The sequence below is a fragment of the Octopus sinensis genome, linkage group LG8 (genome assembly GCF_006345805.1).
Source record: "Octopus sinensis linkage group LG8, ASM634580v1, whole genome shotgun sequence".
NCBI lineage: Eukaryota > Metazoa > Mollusca > Cephalopoda > Octopoda > Octopodidae > Octopus > Octopus sinensis.
Window position 1 is genome coordinate 27,699,256 of NC_043004.1, and position 26,193 is coordinate 27,725,448.

The window sequence follows — 26,193 nt, forward strand, 5'->3', positions numbered from 1 at the left end:
ATGCTTCACTGCCATGTAGCATGGCTGCTCATACACATGCATCATACAGTCTGCCTTTTACTCTGAGCAAGAGGCCTTTTGTCACCAGCAGAGGTAAGAGCTCTCTGAACTTTGCCCAGGCTATTCTTACTCTAGCAGCTACACTTTTAGCGCACCCTCCCCTGCTACTGACTTGGTCACCTAGGTAACGATTGCTATCAAGTACTACTAGTTTTTTTCCCTGGAATGTGGTGGAAGTTGTTCTCTGCACATTTTCAGTGTTAATTGCTCCTGAGCATCTGCCACATAAAAAAACTATCTTCCCAGTTAGCCCTTACTTTGATATTGCTGCACCTCTTCTGTGTCCATAGCTTACACTGGGTACATCTTATAGAGTTTCTACCTATGCCTTTTGTACAGGTGGAGCAGGGCCAACTACCTGAAGGGATTTGTGGTTTGCCTGCCTTCCTACTTATTAGAGACTTTGGTTTTAGCTAGATTGACTCTAAGGCCCTTTGATTCTAATCCTTGTTTCCACACTTGATTTTTCTCCTCTACTTCTGATAGTGACTCAGCAATTAGAGCAAGGTCGTCAGCATAGAGTAGCTCCCAGGGGCATCCTGTCTTGAATTCCTCCGTTATTGCCTGGAGGACTATGATAAATAGGAGGGGGCTGAGAACTGAACCCTGGTGGACCCCTACCTCTACCCGGAATTCTTCAATGTACTCGTTGCCAACCTTCACCTTACTGACAGCATCCCTGAACATGGCTTGCACACCTCTCACTAACCATTCATCTATCCCTAGTTTCCTCATTGACCACTAGATAAGGGATTGGAGGACCCTAACAAAAACTTTCTCCATGTCAACAAAAGCCAGGTACAGAGGTTTATCTTTGGCTAGGTATTTCTCCTGCGACTGTCTTACCAGAAATATAGCATCAGTGGTGCTTTTCCCTGGCAAGAAACCAAACTGCATCTCATCTAAACTGACTCTCTCCCTAATTAGTTGGGTTATGACCCACTCCATGACCTTCATTACCTGGTCCAATAGCTTGATACCTCTGTAATTATTTGTATCTAAAGTGTCACTTTTACCTTTGTTGCAGTTGACTATTGTGCTGCTACACCAGTCATTGGGTATGACACCTTCATGTATCACCTGGTTAACAATACAGGTGACTAAGATATAACCGACACTGCCAGATATTTTGAGCATCTCTGTAGTGATTCGTGATGGGCAGGGGGCTTTCCCTGTCTTCATACTCTTAATTGCTTTATCTACCAAGGTACTGTCAACTTGGATAGCTGGTCCCTCTGTTGGGTTGACATTCGGCAGACTCATTTTCTCCCATTCATTGTCTTTATTTAGCAACCTTTCATAGTGGCATCTCCAAACCTCTCTCTTTGCAGCTTCATTTAGTGCAAGAGAACCATCATCCATGCGGACAGATTTCTCTCCTACAACATCATGATTCTCTCACATACTGTCTTGCAACATGAAATGTGTCAAGACTTTGGTCCTCACGGCACAGAACATTGGCAAATTTTCCTTATCTGCTTCCCCTCTGGCTAAATAAACTGTCTCCTAGCTCCCCTTCTGGCAGTCTGATACAATTCCATGCTACCATCATTCTTCCAGTCCTTCCAAGCCTGTTTCTTTTCTCTAATAGCCCTGTCTACAACATTGTTCCACCACCACGTTATTTTGGGTCGAGAGGGGACTTTGCACCATCCACAGATCTGGATTGTGGCCCTCAGCAGGTTGTCCTATAGAAACCTCCAGTTGTCTTCCACATTGTGTGAAGCTATGTCCCCTTCTATTTCATCAAAGGCTTTGAGTAATATGTCTCTAAATCTCTGTAGATTCATAGAATCTTTAAGCCTCCAGACCCTTCTCCTCCATGCTGGTCATCTGGGCATCCACTTGACCCTGATCCTGAAGTCACTAACTACCAGTCTATATTATGGGGTTCATTCTTCACCTGAGAAGGTTTTAACATTTATAAGCAGCCATATTTCCCTTTTTCTGGCGAGGTTGTAGTCAATTTGGCTAGAGTGCCTGCCAGAACAGTAGGTGACTAGGTGACTGGCAGGTTTCCTGAAGTTAGTATTGCAAACCATAAGATCATTTGCATCGCAGAACTCCAGCAGCCTGGTTCCCTCCTCGTTCTGGAAACCAAAACCATAGCCATGGAGGCCCCCTGTATGTTGTCCAACATGTCCATTGAAGTCAGCAGCCACAAAGCGTTGTTTGTTAACAAGGTGGTCTGCAAGAGGGTATCATTGAATCAGTCTTTCTGTCCATTGGGTAGCCCCATCTGAGGGGCATAGTCCAAGATAATGGTTGCTAACCCATGATGAAGCACTACTCTAATTGTAAATATTCTGTCGCATACTCTGACTACCTTGATTACCTTATCCACCCATTTTTCCGCAAGAATTATACTCACGTCCCCAACCCCATCAGTGTTTCCTGCCCAGAAAATCTTGAACCTGTGTTTTTGCCTGTGAGGAACCTAGTGGAACCTCCTCTCCACCTTACTTTTTGGATGCAGCATATATCGACACATCTCCTTTCAAGCATCTCAACAATCTTACAAGACCTACCTTTCAGTGTGCCGACGTTGAGAATGCCAACCCTGAGGTTGTGGGAGGTATGTGCCTGTGAGACCGTGTGATGGGGGACATCCACTTCATGTACCTGAAAAGAAAGCTCGTATTTGGCAGATTTCATAAGCAAACAATAGCCTTCAGTTCAACCTGCATACACTACACTATATATTTTTGCACAATATGATCACTACCTTACATAGGAGATAAACCCTAAGTAGGGGTGGGGATGACATAAAGCCTTTAGAATTGTTCATAGGAAACAACGAAAGGATGACAAAGGATAGGATCTTCCGGTACAGGTGGTGGTTCACACCGCCATCTAGTCAAGGGGGTGGAAGGATGAATGCAGCACCACCTAGGAGTGGTCAAGAACACAAGGGAGAAAAATATTCTTTTGAGATTTGTGTAACATAATTTAACAAGACAGCAAATGTTGACAATAGTAAAATAGAATTGAGAAATTTGAGAGTTTTCGGTCAGACAAACTAAGACAAAATTAGAGAAATAAGTGACTGTGTGATAAACTTCAAGAGATGAATGAACAAGTGAATATATTGCGGTTAAGGAAATGCGTGAACTAAGGTTATCTTAAGGCAACAACAAGGAAGACGAAACTATTGAAACTATATTTACATGTCTACATGGTAATGAAATAGGCAGAATAATGGAAAGAACTAATAGGGGTTTATCATCTGTGCAGAAATAGAAGGGTAGATGAAGAAGGTTGAAAAGACAAAACTTCTTATGTGAGCTTCTGGGATTCGTATTCTTCAGCAGAGGTATTGAAAACAAGTAGGGGAGTTCAAATATATATATATATATATATATATACATATATATATATATATATACATATATATATATAACTACCTGTATGTATGTATGTATGTATGTATGTATATATATATATATATATATATATATATAAAACTGAGAATGTGTGTCTCTCTGTCCGTTTGTCTGTGTGTTTCCCTAAAACTTAAGAACTACGCAACCAATTTCATTCAAATTTTACACATGCCTTACTTAGGGTCCGGGGAGTGTCATGGGCAAAAAACTTCTTGCCTAGGGCGAGCCCACAGCAATATCATATCTTCTCCACTATTTCAGTATTACATATTAAAAGTAAAACAAAAACATCTCTCTGTTGTATGTATATGGATGTGTATATATATACTTGTATATGTATAGCTGTATATATAAAGATGTATTTCTATAGATATACATGTATGTGAATACATGTATGTCTAGATGTATATATATATAGATGTACATGTTATATGTACACATATATATACACATATATGCATGCATACATATATACACCCATACACACACACACACACACACACACACATACATAGGTGCAGGTGTGGCTGTGTGGTAACAAACTTGGGTCCAAAACACATGATCCTCAGTTCAGTCCCACTTGTGGTAACTTGGCATGCGTCTTCTGCTATAGCCTCAGACCAACCAAAGCCTTGTCAGTGGATTTTGTAGACAGAAACTGAAAGAAATCGATTATATGTATATGTATGTATAATGTAAGTCTATGTGTGTGTCTTTGTGTTTTTCCCTCATCACTGCTTCACAACTGGTGTTCGTTTATTTACATCCCCATAACACAAGAAGAAACTGATAGAATAAGTACCAGGCTTATCAAAATATAAAAAAGCACTACGCAGTGTCTCATATTTTTGTTTGCCCACTCAGTTGTATCTATCAATTTATCTTTGTGAGTGTGTGTGTGTATACATACATACATATATATATATATATTTACATACACACATACATATACATATATATATATATATATATATATATATATATATATATATATATGGATTTCGTAGACAGGAACTGAAACAAATTAATCGTATACTCTTTTACTTGCTTCAGTCATTTGACTGCGGCCATGCTGGAGCACCGTCTTTAGTTGAGCAAATCGACCCCGGGACTTATTCTTTGTAAGCCCAGTACTTATTCTATCAGTCTCTTTTGCCGAACTGCTAAGTGACAGGGACGTAAACACACCAGCATCGGTTGTCAAGCAATGCTAGAGGGACAAACACAGACACACAAACATATACATACACATACATACATATATATACATATATACGACAGGCTTCTTTCAGTTTCCGTCTACCAAATCCACTCACAAGGCATTGGTCGGCCCGAGGTTATAGCAGAAGACACTTGCCCAAGATGCCACGCAATGGGACTGAACCCTGAACCATGTGGTTGGCAGGCAAGCTACTTACCACGCAGCCACCTCTGTATATATATATGTATGTATATAGGTAAGTGTATGTGTTTTGTTATTGGCAACATGAATGACAATGGTCAGAGACTACTTGAATTTTGCACATGTTGGAGTAACCAGCTGGGTTTGCCATTGCTAAAAGCCAAGAATTACTTACTATTGAAAGCCTGACCAACTGCAAAGATATCAACAATTTTTTTCTTCTTTTTCTCCTTCCTTTCCTTCTTTTCTTCTTTAACACCACTTTCAGATACAAACACACACACGCACATATATACACACACACTCTTTCACAAGACAATGATAAAAAGGAAATCCAGACAATTTTTTGAGAAGTTCCATTTTGCCCCCCTTGGAGTGACCAGTTGGGTTTGCCATTGCTAAAAGCCAAGAATTACTAACTATTGAAAGCCTGACCAGCTGCACAGATATCAACAAATTTTTTCATCTTTCTCTCCTTCCTTTCCTTCTCTTTTTCTTTAACACAGCTTTCAGATACAAAAACACACACACACATCTGTGCATGCGCTCTCTCACTTTCTCTCCATTCCTCACCCTTTTATACTATCTTATATCTCTCCCCACCCTACACACTCAATAATGCTATAAAAAGAGACAAAATTCCTGCAAAGGTTCAATTTGACAACTCCACTAGAGTGGACGAAAGCGCTACTATATGATATATGATTTATAACAACATGAAACATACTAATAAATATCTGTAAATATAAAACCATCCAGATTTCTGAGTACCTCATTTCTTCTAATATATAATACCTGTACATCATCTCCAAACCTTCTAATATATATATATATATATATTATATATATATATATATATATATATATGAATATATATATGCACATAATATGTGTGTATGAATATATATACATATATGAATATATATATATACATGTAAGCGTGAGGGCCGGATCAAAACTAAAACAATAAAGATATTGATATTATTTGGGTTGTGATGTATATATAATTTATTTTTCTAAGCCTGTTTAGAGTTGGTTTCGTTTTCCTATTGTTTTATGAGTATCGATAAAGGTATATATATTTGAGTTTTGAAATAATGGGGTATATATGTAGATATAGCGTATATATCTTATTTAAGTTGTTGCTGTTTTGGCTCGTTGTTAGGTTGTGGGACGTTTCGTTTGTATTGTATTACTTTGTTTTTGATGTATGTATATAGTTAAAGGTTTTTTTCATTGACAGGTCAAATTGATTTTGTTTTCCGTTTTGTTTATGCAAACAGAACAATAGATACCTCCCCTACATTCTCATAGTCAAGTTTAAAATATTTAGTTTTGAATTAATATATATAAAATAATGTTCTAACAAAAATATATACATGTGTGTATGAATTGTATATGTATGTAAATTGGAAAATATATATATATTTATTGATGATTAATTAAACTTGTGTGTGTATATGCTACTGGGAAAGACTCAAGAGATTAAGACTATTCCTTAGAGCGTAGGCGAGAAAGATATGCCATAATATACATCTGGAAGATCCTGGAAGGACTTGTCCCAAACTTTGGCATCGAGAGTTACACAAATGCCAGAACTGGGCACCACTGCATGATGCCAAGGACTCCAAATTTGCCATCAAGATGTAGGACAAGTTACTGTGATAGCCTGAGCTTCAGAGGCCCACAGCTCTTCAATATCCTCCCAAAGAACCTGAGAGACCTGCATGGGGTGGATGCAGATGTCTTTAAAATAAAACTGAATCTCTTCTTGTCAGGTGTCCCAGATGAACCAACTTCACAGCAGGAGGTGCAGATGAAGGCAGCTGCATCGAACTCTCTCATGCACCAAATGGCAATTGCTAAAAAGCATTCGTGAAGTAAAATCATGTAGCAACACCAAATGGCGGTGCCCCAGCATGACCACAGCTCGTGAGCTGAAATTAGATAAAATAAAATAAATAAAAAAATAAATGTATGTATGCATACATGAATGATAGGTGTGTAAATATGTGTATACATAAATGTCTGTATTGTGCCAATAAACCAATTATAGAATGGAATAGTTATTGAGCTAAAGTTGTGAATTTACAAAACTTCAGTTAGATTATTTACTTATTTATGATTAAGCATGTTCATATAGTGTCTTTGTAAAGAGTTAGAAATTATAAATATTTCCATTTGATATTTTTTGTCAAATAGTTTAGAAGGTATCTTAATCCGATGAGGCATCATTACATGTTCAAACAGATTTGATTGTGCTAGAAAAACTTTGTTTATGAATGAAGTGGAAACAGTTGTCATTGATGAGATGTACCATTTGTTTCTATAAAATATTTACATTGAATTGAATTTATAATTGGTCAATTTATAGTTTTGTTTCGTTTTTCCATTTCTGATTTACATTTATATATATGTATATAGGTACATGAAGCTACTGCCCCTATGTCCCAGGGTCTCACAGGCACATACCTCCCACAACCTCAGGGTTAGCACTCTCAACGTCAGCTCACTGAAAGATAGGTCTGGTGAGATTGTTGAGATGCTTGAACAGAGATGTGTCGATATGTGCTGCATCCAAGAAGTAAGGTGGAGAGGAGGTTCTGCTAGGTTCCTCACAGGCAAAGAATGCAGGTACAAGATTTTCTGGGCACTGAACACTGATGGGGTTGGGGGTGTGGGTATTATTCTTGCAGAGAAATGGGTAGATAAGGTAATCAAGGTAGTCAGAGTATGCGACACAATACTTAAGATTAGATTAGCACTCCATCATGGGTTAGCAACCATTATCTCGGACTATGCCCCTCAGCCGGGGCTACCCGATGGACATAAAGACTGATTCTATGACACCCTCTTGCAGACTACCTTGTCGACGAATGACAGGGACCTTCTCTTTGTGACTTCATGGACATGTTGGATAACAAACAGGGGGCTTCCATGGTGTACATGGAGGCTACGGTTATGGTTCCTGCAACGAGGAGGGAACCAGGCTGCTGCAGTTCTGCGATGCAAATGATCTTATGGTTTTGCAATACTAACTTCAGGAAACCTGCCAGTCACTTACCGATCTGGCAGACTACTAGCCATATTAACTACATCCTCACCAGAAAAAGGGAAATATGGCTGCTTATAAATGCCAAAACCTTCCCACACGAAGAATGTACCCCACAACATAGATTAATAGTTAGTGACTTCAGGATCAGGGTTAAGTAGATGCTCAGACGACCAGCATGGAGGAGAAGGGTCTGGAAGCTTAAAGATTCTGCGAATGGACAGAGATTTAGAGACATATTACTTGAAGCCTTTGATGAAATAGAAGGGGATATAGCTTCACACGGTGTAGAAGACAAAATAACGTAGTGGAGGAACAATGTTGTAGTCAGGGCTATTAGAGAAAAGACACAGGCTTGGAAGGACTGGAAGAATAATGGTAGCATGGAATTGTATTGGACTGCAAGAAGGGGAGCTAGGAGACAGGTTTATTTAGCTTGAGGGGAAGCAGATAAGGAAAATTTGCCAATGATCTGCACCGTGAAGACCAAAGTCTCGACACATTTCATGTTGCAAGACAGTATGTGAGAGAGAATTGTGATGTTGTAGGAGAAAAATGTGTCCGAATGGACAATGGTTCTCTTGCACTAAATGAGGCTGCAAAGAGAGAGGTTTGGAGATGCCACTATGAAAGGTTGCTAAATAAAGAAAATGAATGGGAGAAAATGAGTCTGCCGAATGTCAACCCAACAGAGGGACCAGCTATTCGAGTTGAGAGTACCTTGGTAGATAAAGCAAGTAAGGGTATGAAGACAGGGAAAACCCCCGGCCCATCAGAAATTACTGCAGAGATGCTCAAAATATCTGGCAGTGTTGGCTATAGCCTAGTCACCTGTATAGTTAACTAGGTGATACATGGAGTCATACCCAATGACTGGTGTAGCAGCATAATAGTAAACTGCTACAAAGGTAAAAGTGATGCTTTAGATACAAATAATTACAGATGTATCAAGCTATTGGATCAGGTAATGAAGGTCACGGAGTGGGTCATAACCCAACTAATTAGGGAGAGAGTCAGTTTACATGAGATGCAGTTTGGGTTTGTGCCAGGGAAAAGCACCACCTATGCTAAATTTCTGGTAAGACAGCTGCAGGAGAAATACCTAGCTAAACATAAACCTCTGTACCTGGCTTTCATTGACATGGAGAATGCCTTTGACAGGGTCCCCTGATCCCTTCTCTGGTGGTCAATGAGGAAACTAGGGATAGATGAATGGTTAGTGAGAGGTGTGCAAGCCATGTACTGGGATGCTGTCAGTAAGGTGAGGGTTGGCAACGAGTACAGTGAAGAATTCCGGGTAGAGGTAGGGGTCCACCAGGGTTCAGTCCTCGGCCCCGTCCTATTTATCACTGTATTTCAGGCAATAATGGAGGAATTCAAGATAGGTTGCCTCTGGGAGCTACTCTATGCTGATGACCTTGCTCTAATTGCTGAGTCACTATCAGAACTAGAGAAATTTCAAGTGTGGAAGCAAAGATTAGAATTGAAGGGCCTTAGAGTCAACCTAGTTAAAACAAAAGTCTCTAATATGTAGGAAGGCAGGCAAACCACAAATCCCTTCAGGTAGTTGGCCTTGCTCCACCTGTACAAAAGGCATAGGTAGAAACTATATAAGATGTACCAAGTGTAAGCTATGGACATATAAGAGGTGCAGCGATATCAAAGTAAGGCTAACTGGAAGATAGTTTTTTTATGTGGCAGATGCTCAGGAGCAATAAACACTGAAAATGTGCAGAGAACAACTTCTACCACATTCCAGGGAAAAAAAACTAGAAGTACTTGTTAGCTTCTGTTACGTAAGAAGTATCAGAACCTAAGAAGCATCAGATGTGGTGTGCAAATGAGACATCTGTTCTGGTATGGTCATGTGGCGAGAATGGATGTGGGTAGCTCTGGGAAAAAGTGCCACACCCTAGCAGTTGAGGGAACGTGTGTAAGTAGTAGACCCAGGAAGATCTGGGATGAGGTGATGAAGGATGACCTTCAAACATTGGGCCTCACCGAGGCAATGACTAGTGACCGAGACCTTTGGAAAAATGCTGTGCTTGAGAAGATCGGCAATCTCAAGTGAGACCATAACCTTTTGGCCTATGCCAGGGGTGCAACCAGCCCACTTCATGCATACCTTTCCCTCATTGGACATTGCAAAGACCTGTTGAGGCAAGTAAAATTGAAATTGAAATCAAATTCGATGATTGGCATCAGTACTAGTGGAGTGCTAAGAGCGTGATCATTGCCAGAGCAACAAGCTGGCCTCCGTACCAATGGCAAGTAAAAAGCACCATTTGAGCATGATTATTACCTGCATTGCCTTACTGACACTTGTGCTGGTGGCACGTGAAAAAAACATTTGAACGAGGTCATTGCCAGTGCCGCTGGACTGGCTCCTGTGCAGGTGGCACATAAAAAGCACCATTTGAGCGTGGTCACTGCCAGTACCACCTGACTGGCCCGCATGCCGGTGGCACATAAAATCACCCACTACACTCTCAGAGTGGTTGGTGTTAGGAAGGGTATCCAGCTGTAGAAACTCTGCCAGAACAGATTGGAGCCTGGTGCAGCCATCTGGTTCGCCAGTCCTCAATCAAATAGTCCAACCCATGCTAGCATGGAAAGAGGACGTTAAACGATGATTATATATATATATATATATATATATACACACACACACCTATGTATATATACATAGGTATATATGTTGAAGGCTGAAAAAGAACACGCGAGTTGATATGTATAAGGAAAAGTAGAAAATGCAAAAATAATTTTATCATGAAGAACATTTTAGTACTGGTTTCATTCTTTGTGACTTTTTCAACTTAGAGTAAAGCATGAAAAACAATTAAATTGTGGAAAAATTAAATTAAATTAAATGTTTTTTAAAATATTTCCATAGTTTTCAAATGTAACGGACATTTTCCTTTTTTCTGTCTGTCTCTTTTTTACTCTTATACATAAATATACACATATAGACATATATACATATATATATACATATATATGCACACATATATAAACATAAATATATACATATATATATATATAATATATATATATATATATATATATATATATTATATATATATATATCTTTATATATATAAAACGGAGAATGTGTATCTGTCTGTGTGTTTCCCTAAAACTTGAGAACTACACTACCAATTTCATTCAAATTTTACACATGCCTTACTTAGGGTCCGGAGAGTGTCATCGGCAAAATTAACTTTTTGCCTAGGGCGAGCCCACAGCAATATCATATCTTCTCCACTATTTCAGTATTACGTGTTAAAAGTGAAACAAAAACATTTCTCTATTTTATGTCAGATACTTTCACTTTAACAATAAAAATAATAATAACAATTGAATTATATGTAGTAAGTAATAATTAAAATCAAACTAAAGTATAATATAATCGTAACATAACAAAAGTAAAAATAGCAATTTGTATAAAATTGCATCAATGACTTGAACTTGAATAGGTGGTTTCACATGAATGGGAATAAATTAAAAATAAAATTAGTGTGCAAAAATGGAAAAGTCCAGATGGATAATAAAAAATTAAATTAAAGAAAAGACTATTGTCTATAAAGTATACAATGTAGAGAAAAAAGATTTGAAAACATGGAGGAAAGCACCTTCGGAAAGTGTCTTGGTGCGACTATGAAAGATATCTAATCAGAGGCGGTAAATTCGCCACAATAGAAACAAGGTTCGAGCCAACAGAGCGTGCAAGGGAGTACTCGACTCGAACTTGCAAAGTGGAAATATTTTATTTTTACGTTTATATCTGGGACGTAGAACATCCCGGAAAAAAATTAAAAATGCCACCACCCCCCGAATTAGAGGTAGGCTGGATTGTAGCCACACTTCTATACAAGAGGGAGGACAACATACAATTGATTGAAATTCCAAGAGATGGGCTAACAATTCCAGTCTGTTATATATTTTGAGTATTGTTATCACTAACGATATCAAGATATAACTTTGTATTTTGTATTTTATGTGTAGATGTATATATATATATAGATGTACATGTAATATGTACACATATATATACACATATATACATGCACTAGCACTATGACCTGGCAACGACGGGTCTTTAATGCTAGTATATATATATATTAGAAGAAATGAGGTACTCAGAAATTCGGATGGTTTTATATTTACAGATATATTTATTTGTATATTATATGTTTTTATACATCATATAACTTAGATCATATATTAGCACTTTCTCCCATTCTAGTGGGGTTTTCAAATCGAACTATATATGTATATATATATAAGCCTCAGGCTGACCAAAAGCCTTGTGAATGGATTTTGTACACAGAAACTGAAAGAAGACCGTTGTATATTTGTGTGTGTGTGTGTATCTGCATTTTTACCCCCACCACTGCTTGACAACCGATGTTGCTGTGTTTATGTTTCCATAACTTGGCAATTTAGCAGATGACAGATAAAATCAATACTAGGATTACAAAGAATAAATCCTGTGGTGAATTTTTTCAGCCAAAGGTGGTGCTCCAGCATGGTCACAGTCACATGACTGAAACAGGCAAAACAATAAAAAAAAACTAACCCATTTTAATCCCGATCAAGGCTAGGTATCTCTGCTAGTATATATTATATATATATAATATATATATATATATATATATATATATATATATATGTACTAAGAAGCATTAGATGTGGTGTACAAGAGAGACGACTGCGCTGGTATGGTCATGTGGCGAGAACGGATGAGGATAGCTGTGTGAAAAAGTGCCACACCCTAGCAGTTGAGGGAACCTCTGGAAGAGGTAGACCCAGGAAGACCTGGGATGAAGTGGTGAAGCACGACCTTCAAACATTAGGCCTCACCGAGGCAAGGACTAGTGACTGAGACCTTTGGAAATATGCTGTGCTTGAGAAGACCCGACAAGCCAAGTGAGACCGTAACCTGTAGCCTATGCCAGGAGCGTAACCAGCCCGCTTATGCATACCTTTCCTTCCTTGGACACTAAACTCTACTTGCAAAGACCTGTTGAGGCAAGTGAAATCAAAATCAAATTCGACAACTGGCATCTGTACTAGCAGGATGCAAAGAGCACCATACGAAGGTGATCATTGACAGAGCGGCTAACCGGCTTCCATGCCAGTGGCACATAAAAGGGCACCATTCGAGTGTGATTGTTACCAGTGTCGCCTTACCGGTACTTGTACCCGTGCTAGTAGGGTGCCAAGAGCACCATCCGAGCATGATCATTGTCAGAGCAGCCAACTGGCTCCATGCCAGTGGCACGTAAAAGAGCACCATTTGAGCATAATCGTTACCAACATCGCCTTACTGGCGCCTGTGCCGGTAGCATGTGTAAAAAGATTCGAGCGAGGTCATTGGCAGTACCGCCTGACTGGCCCTGTGCCAGTGACATGTAAAAAGCATCCACTACACTCTTGGAGTGGTTGGTGTTAGGAAGGGCATCCAGCTGTAGAAACTCTGCAAGATCAAGATTGGAGCCTGGTGCAACCATCTGGTTCGCCAGCCCTCAGTCAAAATCGTCCAACCCATGCTAGCATGGAAGGCGGATGTTAAATGATGATGATATATATATATATATATATATAATATATATATATTTGAATGTGTATGAATTAGTTGTAAGGATTCTTTGTGTATCAATGAATATCAACATATAAGATCTCAGAAAATGGTTAGGTACAAACATGGATCTCATGGTGAAATAAAGCAATGTTATAGGCTTCAAAGCATATATATGCAAGTACGATATTTAATTTGTAATCATCAGTCCAACTCACCAGTGAATCCTTTGTGTGGGTATAGAATAATAAATATGAATGGTTGTTAAATTTTGCGATAGCTATTTCAAGAAAATATTATTTAATGTTGTCAGGTAAAATTTTGAACAAGTAAGATTTTAAACAGTTGATCTAGACCAGTGCTTTTCAACCTTTTTGCTGGAGCGGAACCCCAAGGAAACATTCCACTGGCTCGAGGAACCCCTGTGCAATAATTTAATTGTCTTATGCAAAAAAACAGCATTTAATTAATGAAATGAAAATACTCACGTTCAGATTTATTTACAATGAAAACACAAACTGTAAAAAAAATTGTCATGTACATATGCAATTTTATTCTTGCATCTACAGTTATTATTGAAACATGTATTAATAAACTTTAGTTTGAATAGGTTACATTTATTCTCATCAAAAACTCAATGAGAAACTTGAGCCTGGTGTTTCTTGCACAACTCTTTAAGATTGGGTCATGCTTTTGATAGACACACATGAAGTTCATATTCCACAGACAGCAATTGTGCTCGTTTCTTGTGCTTGATGGTTGTCAGGGCTGAAAATCCAAATTCACAAAAGTAGGAGGTTGAAAACTGCACAAGAAGTCACAGCACTTTCTGGGCGATTGCAGGATACTCCTTTCCAACGAGCAACCAAAATGCATTCAGGTGAAGCTCAGAATGCTTCAACTTTAATGTTCTGTCGTTTAAAACACTGGCAAGTTCTTCTTCTTCTGTTAATGTGAACTGTTCTTCAAATGGCTCAAATTCCACAAATGGGTTTCTAATCCAGTCATACTGGTCAACAGATATCGATGGAAAATATTTGTCAAGATTTGTTAACAAAGTGTGCAAATGGTTCAAAATCAGTAGTGCAGTTTCTTGACAATTCCTTTTAAAAACTCTTGAAAACATTTCCAAATTTCCTGCAGCTATGCATTTCTTCCATATTGTCAATTTCTTCTGAAAAGTATTTATTTTGTCAGTAGAAGACAAGATATTTTTGTTCCTGCTCTGCATGCCATTGTTCAAGAGGCTTAGCTCATGAAATATATTGGCAAGATATGCTAACTTGGAACACCAATGGTCATCACTCAAACATTCTACAAAGTCTTTCAGGTTTTCTTGCAAACAAAAGGTCAATAACTCTTCTCTTAATTCGTAAAAACGAGACTATACTTTTCCCCTTGACAACCATCGTATTTCTGTGTGCTGGATTAAGGTGGAATGGTCTGCTTCCATACCCACACAAAGTTTCGCAAACTATCGACATTTAAGTGACCTCATTTTGAAGTAATTATCTATTTTCACTACCATATCCAATACAGATTTTAGTTCAGGTCCAAGAGTTTTAGCAACTAGTGCTTCTCTATGAATGAAACATTTGGATTCTGTTTTTGTGCGATTGGGACAAAGCCTTTAAGACATCCTGTCATTGCAGGGGCACCATCTGTACAAATACCAACACAGTTTTTCCAGTTCTATCCACAATACTCTAAATATGAATTTAAAACATCAAATACATCTTGTCCTTTTCTTGTTTCTGGCAACTCTTTGCAACACAGGATGTCTTCTACAATAGCTTCATCATTGCTTCTTGTCCTTGTCATTCAACTTGAACTTTTTGGCAAACATAGAAACTTGCCTTTTATTAAATGCCAATTCTCTTTTGAAATATTGTTCTTTTTTGCCTGACAACTCTGGATGTTTAGTCGTTAAGTGTCGTTTCAGTTTGGCTGGTGCCATAGCACTATTAGCCAGCTTCTCCCCAGAAATAGTACACAAAGGTTAAGGGCAGTTTGGGTTTCCAGTCCAAGTAAATCCCAGAGCTATGTAGTTTTCACAATATTGACGAACTTTTAGTTGCAGGGTATTTCCATCATTTCTTGGTAATTTCGATGAGGCAGCATTACTTGCAGTGGCTGCAGCTTCAACAGACTGCCTCAGACCCTGTGTCTCTTCATATGTATCTAACTTACGTTTTTTCAGAAAGCAGTAAGCAGAATGGTATATATATATATATAGATATATATATATATAATATATATAATATATAAAAGCAAACCAAATAGTGGCAGGACAAAATGATCTTTAAAGTGTAGCAAGTTTAATGATGTAAAATTTAGCTATTTTTATTAATGTTTTTTTAGTAATAGGTATTTGATTATATTTAAACAATATGCATATAATAATAAAATAGATTTTCGGATTTGAATTTAAAATGTCGTTTATTTGTTCATTGTTCTAATTCAGAAATTTGTAAGGAACTAATAGTTATGCATATTTACATATCTTATAATTTAGTATCAGTTTCCCTATTTCTTTTTTTATTCTACATATGTAATTCAACTCTCTTTCGAATTTTTTAATCTTGACATTTCACCAAATATTAATAGACGTCATACAAGAAAAAGATTTTACAAAAACGCCTTTTAAAAAGCTAAAGATCTTTTAAAAGGCATATTAACAACAACACCTAAATGGCTTACACAGTTAAAATGTTTCTTCCAAATATAGTCACTCGTATTTTACAAAAGAAAACTAAACCATCATCTAAGTTGGCATGCAACTCGTAGATGTGCACGTACATGTACACACCAAGGATGAGGGTCATCTACGCTGGTGTGCAAATCGTAGATGTACACATAGGCCTAACATGTACATAGATATCTGCACAGGAGAATTAAAAATTACTGTCGTTTAGCATTTATGTAACTTCTTGTGGAACCCCTGGACTGTACTGGCAGAACCCTGGTTGAAAACCACTGATCTAGACAGAGCAACATTTATTGGTTTAATGTTGCTTTCAAGTTCTACATTCAAATTTGTAACAGATTTAGAAGGCATGGTCTAAAACTGGCAATTAAGAAACAAAGATAAAAGATTATTGAAATATACTCCAGGAAAATCTGAATTGATTTAGCAATTTAATTTATGGTTCAAATTTAGACACCAAAGTAATGTGAGGTTTCTACAGACACAGTGGTGTTAGGAAGTGTAATTAAAAAGACATTAAAATAAATAGCTGATTTATCCTCAGTTAAGGAGACAAACAAAAGGATTTCATCAACCACCAACATTAATCATTGACTTTCACGACCTCATACCCAATGTGCATGTCAATGTATATATGTCTGTGTGTGTGTGTGTATATATATATACTTCTTTACTACCCACAAGGGGCTAAACACAGAGGGGACAAACAAGGACAGACAAAGAGATTAAGTCGATTACATCAACCCCAGTGCGTAACTGGTACTTAATTTATCGACCCCGAAAGGATGAAAGGCAAAGTCGACCTCGGCAGAATTAGAACTCGAAACGTAACTATAGACGAAATACAGCTACGCATTTCGCCCGGCGTGCTAACGTTTCTGCCAGCTCGCCGCCTATATACACACACACACACACATGCAAGTCGTCAAGTCCTATTGTTGTCTAAGAAGTGGGATTCAGTGACCCCTGCCACCAATCTGGCATAAATCTGAACTGTGTTGCATCTAATCATCTTCTCAATCAGTTGTATTTGAACTCTTTATGCTGTTATCATAACTTGGTCTTTCAGTTTGTTATCCCTGCTATTGCTTCACTCTGAAGCAGCTCTCTTGTTCTTGTTAACAACACTCTAGCTATTCTGGAAGTTATTGGCTATGATATCTGCTTGTACTCCCTCATTGACTATAAACCAGTGACTGGTATATGGTCTCTTTAACAACATTTTCACAATTGCATTAAGTATACCTGGTGGTGGCGTTGCTGCTGCATTCCTTTCCTTTTGCTTTTCATCTCTTCGGGGATGAAAGGCAAAGTTTGACTTCACAGTGTCGATAAAATATAATAGCAGTTGACTGCATCAACTTGTGCTTTCCCAACTAAATTGCCATCCTTCTGCTTAAGTCCGAAAAATTTATTATTACCACTGTTTCTGTTGTTATTTCATTATTGTCATATTTACAATTATTTTTTTCCTGTTGCAGGATAATCACAGATACTATAAGTCGTTAATCATTCAAGAGGAACTCAATAAGCACTGGATAAACATGGATGATGGGCCATTCAGTAACCACAGAGTTTTATCTAACAATCACAGAGTGGCTGCTGTAAGTGTTATTTAAAGATCTCTTTGTTCTTTTACATTAAAAATCAAAATATATTAGGTGTTTCAGAAAGCCTTAAGCTTGTTTTCTTTCATGATATATGAAAGCTGTTGTATGGTTTTGGTTTAATTGTTTGAGTGTGTGTGTGTGTGTGTGTGTGATTAGGCTGAAATTTATATGTGTCAGTAAAGATTAATCAACTCAAATACTTTCTACCTGTAAAATACATAGTTAGACTTTGGTGTAATAAAGATGGTTTAGCATAGCTGTCAAATGAAGTGTTAGATATCTTAAGACCTGATCCCTTGTGTTACTTCAAGCATTTGGTTTTTCAATGTAGCTATTTCTATAATTTCGTAGACATTTGCAGTAATAGTTTTTAGTTAAATCTATTTTTTGTTTCCATTTATATTTCTTTTTTTCTATTCTGTTATTAGTTTGACAGCCAATATCTTGCGTGTCCTTAGAATTATGCATTAACAACTGTCTCCCCTTTTCACAGTGGATCCAAAACAATTTGCAAAATATATTAACAAGGCTTTATAGAATGTGAAACAAAGTTGTATTAAGTCTGACAATTTTAATTTGTTTAAATACCTTTTCTATAGATAGTTTTCATTTGATTTCTTTCTTCACCAGAAACATAATTCTTAGATTAAAATCAGGATAGTTTCTAATCTCTGGAATATAATGATTCCTTGAGTCATCGAGAAATTCCCCCTCTGATGGTCCTAGATTTACTTGAAACAGCTGCCAAATCTCTCTCGTATCACTTTTTTTTTTTACTTAAAAAAAGATATCGTCTCACAGAATGATATAGGCTTAGATACACCATCAGCTAAAAAACAAAGAAATGGTCCTAGTTGGAATGCTTTGGCTGGCCATATATCTGTTGTTAACATTTTGCAAATATGTTCAGTACAAACGAAGATTTTATTTCCATATAGAATTGACACATTATAGGTTTTAATTTTTGCGGTTTAGAATTGCTTTAGGTTCAGCTAGTTATCATTTTCTGAACATGTCTTATATTAGAGCAACTGCCTCACACAACACAAAATATTTTAATCTGAAATTTATTTTCATTGGCTGAGAAAAATAAGTAAATTAAGAAAATCTCTCTCCAATTAATCTCATCTGCCTTAATGAAGAAAGAGCATGTTTCATAATATGGTCTCTTCATATAGCCTTTCATTATGAGCAAGAATATACGTGAACTGTACTCTGTGTTCATTGACATTATCTCTCATTTACCTCTACAAACATCAGTCTATCTAACTGACCTCTATTAATAATCTTCAAGTACTCTCTGGCCATTATTCTAGCTGACCTCTAATCTCTTACCCTGTCAATCTGTTACTGACCCCCTACAAATAGTGTCTTGTTATAATTCTAAATGTAAGTTTAAGACCTGTGCAGAAATGCTGTTTAAAAGAAAATATTGTTTACAAATTATTTTAAGATTGTTGAGCTGTTAAATTTATAAACATGTTTTATAAAAATTTATATCTTTTCATTTCTCAGCCAGTGAAAATAAATTTCAAATTTAAATTTTTTGGACATACTGTAGTGAATTTAACCATAGCTACTGGAGGTAAGTGAAGTTTTCTCTTACTGTTTTGTTATTATTTTACGATTCTAGACATCATATCTGCTGATGACTTTTCATTGAATCAGTGACAGTCATAACTTCTTTGTACACATTCCTTTATGCATTTCCCCACACCCACTTTTGCTGGGTTTGGACTAGGAAATTTTTCTTTTAATGCAGTCATCAACATTCATGTCAGTTTGAAGGTGATCGCAAAATATATTGAGTAAATGATGGGAATAAGTGGTTGGTGTAGAAAATCTGAACTGAGAAATCTAGTTTATTCTATTATTTACAACTATTTTGGGTATATGTACATTCATATATGTTTGTGTGTTTGTGTTTATGTGTGTGCACACGTCTATGGTAGGTGTATGCAGTTGAATCAAAAGATACTTCATAACTCAAGTTACTCAGAAAAAGAAAATATTGTTTCAATGAAATCATGTTGATCTCACCGATAATTTTAAATCTATATATCATCAGCATATTTATTCATTCAGAAACCTCTTTAAACCCCCCTTGAAGCAGAACTCACTAGCCCTCTCAAGCTATCTCGACCCCAGGACTTATTGTTTGTAAGTCTAGTACTTATTCTGTCGGTCTCTTTTGCCAACCTGCTAAGTTACGGGGACATAACACACAATCGACATCAATTGTCAAGCGATGGTGGTGGGGGGAAAAACACAAATATATACATACATGCATATATATATATATATATGGTAGGCTTCTTTCAGTTTCTCTCTATCAAATCCAAATATTTTATGATGGTTATTAAAAATATGTTTTTTTTTATCTTTCCACATTATCGTGTTATCTGCTTTATCATTTAAGATTATTAATTTACTTGATCTTAGTATTTCACCCTATCGTATCATCTCATATTACCATTTACATTATAATATCATTTTGTATCATATTATCACTTTGTTTAAAAATTACTATATGGCTGTCTAATTTTATACCTCTATATTATAATGCTATCAACTCATATAAATACTTTACCCTTGCTACTCATTGTTACATAACTGACATAAGATTCAATAATTATATAATGTTCATGATAGATCTATAATTATTTCTCAGATAAGTACTATTATGAACCACATAAGTATATACTTCTCATCACTGACTCATAAAAGTAATCCTAAATATTAATGACTTGTAGGCACAAGGTATTTCGTTATGCAACCATAATATGCTACAAAGTATATTAAACATTTTTATAAGTCAATACCATGTACTACTGTGTTAGCAGTGCACTTAAATTACATGATATGTAGAGATGACCTTAACAGTAATTCTAAACTCTGTACAGATATATAGACCAGGAATCTGACGTCAATTTTGTACTCCTTTATTTTAATGTAGTTAATTATGTTAAATTATTCTATGGAACCTGGTGCAGCCCTTGGCCTTACCAGTTCCTGTCAAGCCTTACCAGCATGGAAAATATATGTTAAGTGATGATGATGATGATATACCTATCAAATGCTGAAATATTGTAATCAAGGAATATATAGGTTTCACATTTTGGCACAAGGCCAGCAAGTTAGGTGCAGGAGTGGCTGTGTGGGAAGAAGCTTGCTAACCAGCCACATGGTTCCGGGTTCAGTCCCACTCATGGCATCTTTGGCAAGTGTCTTCTGCTATAGCCTCGGGCCGACCAAAGCCTTGTGAGTGGATTTGGTAGACGGAAACTGAAAGAAGCCTGTCGTATACATGTGTATATATGTATGTGTGTGTATATGTTTGTGTGTGTATATGTTTGTGTGTCTGTGTTTGTCCGTCTAGCATTGCTTGACAACCGATGCTGGTGTGTTTACGTCCCCGTCACTTAGCGGTTCGTCAAAAGAGACCGATAGAATAAGTACTGGGCTTACAAAGAATAAGTCCCGGGGTCGATTTGCTCGACTAAAGGCGGTGCTCCAGCATAGTCGCAGTCAAATGACTGAAACAAGTAAAAGAGTAAAAGAGAGAGAGAGAGAGAGGAGGGTAAGCAAACTACATCGACTCCAGTGTTCAGCTAGTAATTTATTGACTATGAAAAGATGAAAGGCAAAGTCAACCTTGGTGAAATTTGAACTTAGAACAGAAAGGCAGACAGAATGCTGCTAAGCATTTTGCCCGGCATGTTAACGATTCTGCTAGTTCACTGCCTTAAATCATAGAATATATTAGCATCTTTGTGTCACTACGATCCACAGTATTTATTTAGTAAGTGACCTCAGTATAAATATTAGGTGTTTTTTTGTTGTTTTTATATATATATATATATATATATATTCTAATTTGGTCTCTCTGACACACTTTCTGGGCCACCTTGACAGCAATATAACATTTTGACTGAAAAAAGAATTACATCATTTGGATTTAGTTATAGACTCTAAAGTTCTTATTTCTTAGGAATATAGTTCTACATATATTTCTGGATAATAATAATCTCTTGTTGTTATGATTTTTGACAGTTTATGTCAGGATAAATGTGTTCAATATTCTTTTGGTGGCTTTCTATATAAGTGTTTTAGTGTGACTGTGTGGAGAAATGCTGTTCTGCATCCTATACCATTTAGTTACATAGAGATGGCTGTACTGTTATCAACTAAAGAAATGTGTGTATATGTATATGCATGTTTTCCTTGCTGGTATGGGTTGGACAAAGAATTTTTTTTTCTCCATATGTATGTATGTATTTACACCTGCACACATGTATAAATATTTGTGTGTAAAATAAGCACAACGACTGTGAAACTTATATATATCTACAATCTCTGTGTCTTTACCTATATATGTGTATATATATGTATGCATGGATACTAAAATAATGTATGTATGCTTGCATGTATGTGTGTGTGTATGTATGCATGCATGCATGTTTGTGTATGCATGCATGCGTGTGTGTATGTTTGTATTCTATATATTCATGTGTTTGTGTGTTTTTATGTGTCTGCATGTGTGTGTGTACCTCTGTCTCTTTGTGTGTGTGTATGGGGTCTTTTTGTAACTATGTACTGTGTCTGTATGTATGGATGTGTATCCCCACATGTGTGGATGTGTGTCTCCATATGTTTCCTTGTGTGAAGTGAGTTGTGTGTGTATATATATGGTCATGTGTTTCAGTCTCCATTTGCGTATGTGTGCTTCTCTGTTCATATAGCCTAAGAACATATCCGTCTGTATGGCTATCTGTTTACATTCATATCCATATACCTACATACATGAGCATATACATATACACATATACAGATACTCACACATACATCTATCTACATAACAACCCACTACCTATTTTACTCTACCTGTATAAACTGTGGGTATGGGGGTATGATATCTACTACGTATATTTCCTATTTTGTACTGGGGGTGTTTCATTTATGAGGACGTACTCCTGTATTTGTCTGAGTGTTGGGTCCTTTGGGTGCTTGGATAAAATGCTGATGTCAAGTTGACCCAGGTTGCCTCCATGTTTGGTCCTTGGCATGTTGGTATAGTATGGAGGACTGTTTTTTGTCATCATATTGTCTCAAATGTTCATTTAGTCGTTCTGCAATACTCCTAGATGTCTCCCCTATGTATGTCATGTTCATGTCTTTACAAGCACCTTCTATGCATTTTATGCTGTAGACTACATTTCGAGTTCTACAGTTAAAGCTAGTTCTAATCCTACATACCATGCAGTTATCATTGGTGCATATGGTATTCTCAAAGGGGTACGTCCTACACAGTTGTGATCTGACGGAGTTCCCTGGCCTTTCAACAATCTTAATGTTGAGTTCGGTCTCCTTTGCAGCTTTCTTAAATCTACGAGCTAGTTCTCTATGGGCTGTGGCCTCTACAAACATCACTCCTTGATATTTGTTGGTTTTATATCACGTGTTCACCTTGTTTGCTTTGTCACAAGTTCTTGTTTCTATATCTAGGGCAGGTACCACTGGTATCATTACATATAATGTTATCTAACTTCTTTCTAGCACCCCTGTATACTCAAACCCTATCTTTTTTATCATATCCAGAGAATTGCTTATGGTGCATGAAGTTCTGTACCTTCGTTTCATAGGGTTTGCATAGTGGGGACACATTGTTCATTATCCTAAGTCTGCTATCAATATATTAATTTTCATCTTGTGTGACAAAGCTGAGTTCTTGCGAACAACATATTTCGAAACTAACTTTTATCTTTACTAAATTAACCTTTGAGACTCACAATTTGCTTCCATGTTAGAAACTCCTCTTCCTCATGCTTTGTTGAGATCATCAACATGTTTGATTTGTTATGGACAGCTAGCCATGAACTCTCATAAACAGAAGTGGACTGAGGAATATTAAATTCCTTGTTGGATCTGTTGATGAATCACTTTTCTGATACAAACATGCTCATTGGTTGAACTGTCCCTGCTCCTAGTTTTCTTGGCTACCAGCAGACTACAAAACTTGGTACCCTGTTAAAGGATTTTCAAAATCAGCGAGTGCTTTATATAATGTGTTGTTCTTGACAAAAAGCTTTTGTTACCCAAAGAGGGGGATATTCATGGTTTCATTGAAGTTATCTTCCTGATTAACTCGGCTATAGCTGCCTACCATTTGTCTGATTGGGGCCATCAATCGTATGCCTTTCTCCTTGCTTCATTCGAAAACTTCTTTGTTCCTCTTTTATCAGTTCATGGTGATACTGCTCTTCCAGTAATTAGGGATAATTGCTCCCAGCATTATTTGAATGTCTGAAACACATTTCCCTTGGGCACAGGTTCTGTATCTTATCAATTATCCTTGATACCCCCCTTGCTTTCCTAGGTTTCATATCTTTAACCCTTTTCTATTCATTTTATTCTGTCAAATGTAGTGCTCATTTATTCACATTATTTTGAACAAATTATGCATTATTTTGTAGCTTTGAGATTTTGATGATATGATTTTTTTAAGCCTTAGAATGACATTGTAAGGTAGGTGTGATGTGCCAGATCCAGCCAGTTTGAACATAAAACAGGTAGAATATTTGTACCAGATATAGTTGTTTTAAATACAAAAGGCATGCAACAGCTGGGTCTGCTTTTAGTAACCTGTCTTTTGGCCACAGTTTTTCTCATTCAACAACATCTCATATGTACTCACACATGCACGTGCAGTAGTCCAGGCTTAAATGTGGTTGGTGGTCAGAAATGAAGCCAGCCATGGAAATTATGCTAGAAATGATTCCAATCCAAAATGGAAAAAGTTGACTTAAAACGATAAGATGATGATGATGGTGGTGGTGATGATGTTAAAGCTGGTTGTGGTGGTGAAGATAGTGATGGTGATTATGATAATAGTACTCTCACTTTTATATTTTAATTGGGAAAATACAATTCTAATTACCTTATAAATTATGGTATTATTAATTCATCATACTAATAATTTTATGAATTCTGTTATTACTTTCTATCCAATTCAACAAGTTCTCCTTCTGTCCAGTTATTACTTGACCAATCCTCCACTAGAGAATTCCACATGAGCCAATAGAAAGCATCAATTCACTTGAAATACTCTATAAAACTACTTTTAAATATTAAACAGACTTAGCATCTCACATTAGTATCATGGTGATATGATCTGATTTAATGATTAAATTAGATATTTTTTATTAATATTTTTAAAATATTTTCTGAGTTTATTGTCTATTTTCTCTTGGTTTGATTTTTATTTTATTTTTTCATATATATACTCAAACTTTGGGTTAATATTAAAAATAAGATTAATTAAAATAAAAATTAATAATGGCTTTGCCAACCACTCTTGCTCATACCCAATATCGTTTGACTTTTTATGCGTATGTTCAAAATTACTTGCCAACTATATTTGATTTCTTAAAGTACCTTGACAAACGAATCTTGACATGGAAACTCTGAAACTAGATAAAATCAATAACATTGATGATACATGTGTGCACACACACTCACATACACATGTGTATATATGTATGTGTGTGTGTGTGTGTGTGTGTGTGTGTGTGTATGTGTGCAGAAAGTAAAGGAGAGAAGACTTCTTAATTGTTTGTTTAAATTGATTCACTGTGTTAGATGTAGAAAATGTGATACCCAGTGTTGAGTGGAATTATTCCAGACTATGGTTTTGATGATTAATAAGGCTAAAATGTTTACTCACTCTATGCAGTGTACTGCACTTAACGCAATAATTCAACTGGTGATAAGTGCTTTATATGAGTTTATTTACTTGTCTTCCTTTATATATATATATATATATATACACACACATATATATTATTAAGCTATGTTCTGTTTGTGTTGGTCTTGTTATTAAATGTCCTTCTTGTCAAGCTATCATTTCATCTGAGATTTATACAAAACTATTCAAAGGAGTTAATTAACTCCTTTGAAATTGTTCTCAAGTCTTTACATCTTTCTGAAGTTGCTTAAAGGGCCATTTTGGTCGACTGAAACTAGTTCATAGAAATAAATACATTCAAAGTGGTTAGAATGGCTGGTTGAAACTGGTTTGTAACAATTTTTTTTCTTATACTGGAGATAGTGGCTGAGTGGAAATGGTTTGTAGACGTTTTTTTCCTGGTGTTTAGTGGCTGGTTGAAACTAATTTATGATAGTTTTTTTTAAGAGTAATGGGCAGATGAAACTAATTTATATCAGTATTTAATTTGTTTTCACACACACCATATACATAATGTTTTCCTATATATATATATGTGAGTGTGTGTGTGTATTCATTTGCCAATGACTCCTCATTCAGTTTCTCTATCTTTCTTTCATCTCCCTCTATTTCTTCCTCTTTCTCTTCTCTCTTTTCTCTTCATCCACTAAATTT

At 36.6% G+C, this 26,193-nt stretch overlaps 1 protein-coding gene across 1 annotated transcript in view; it reads left to right on the forward strand.

Moving 5' to 3' along the window:
* The window catches only part of LOC115214780 (plexin domain-containing protein 1-like), a 98,818-nt gene that overhangs the window by 8,230 nt on the left and 64,395 nt on the right, over nt 1-26,193 (forward strand). Inside the window, exons 2-3 of the mRNA XM_029783811.2 lie at nt 17,667-17,789; nt 19,311-19,380. Coding sequence (XP_029639671.2) covers nt 17,667-17,789; nt 19,311-19,380 — 193 coding nt within the window. The remainder of the gene's footprint in view (nt 1-17,666; nt 17,790-19,310; nt 19,381-26,193) is intronic.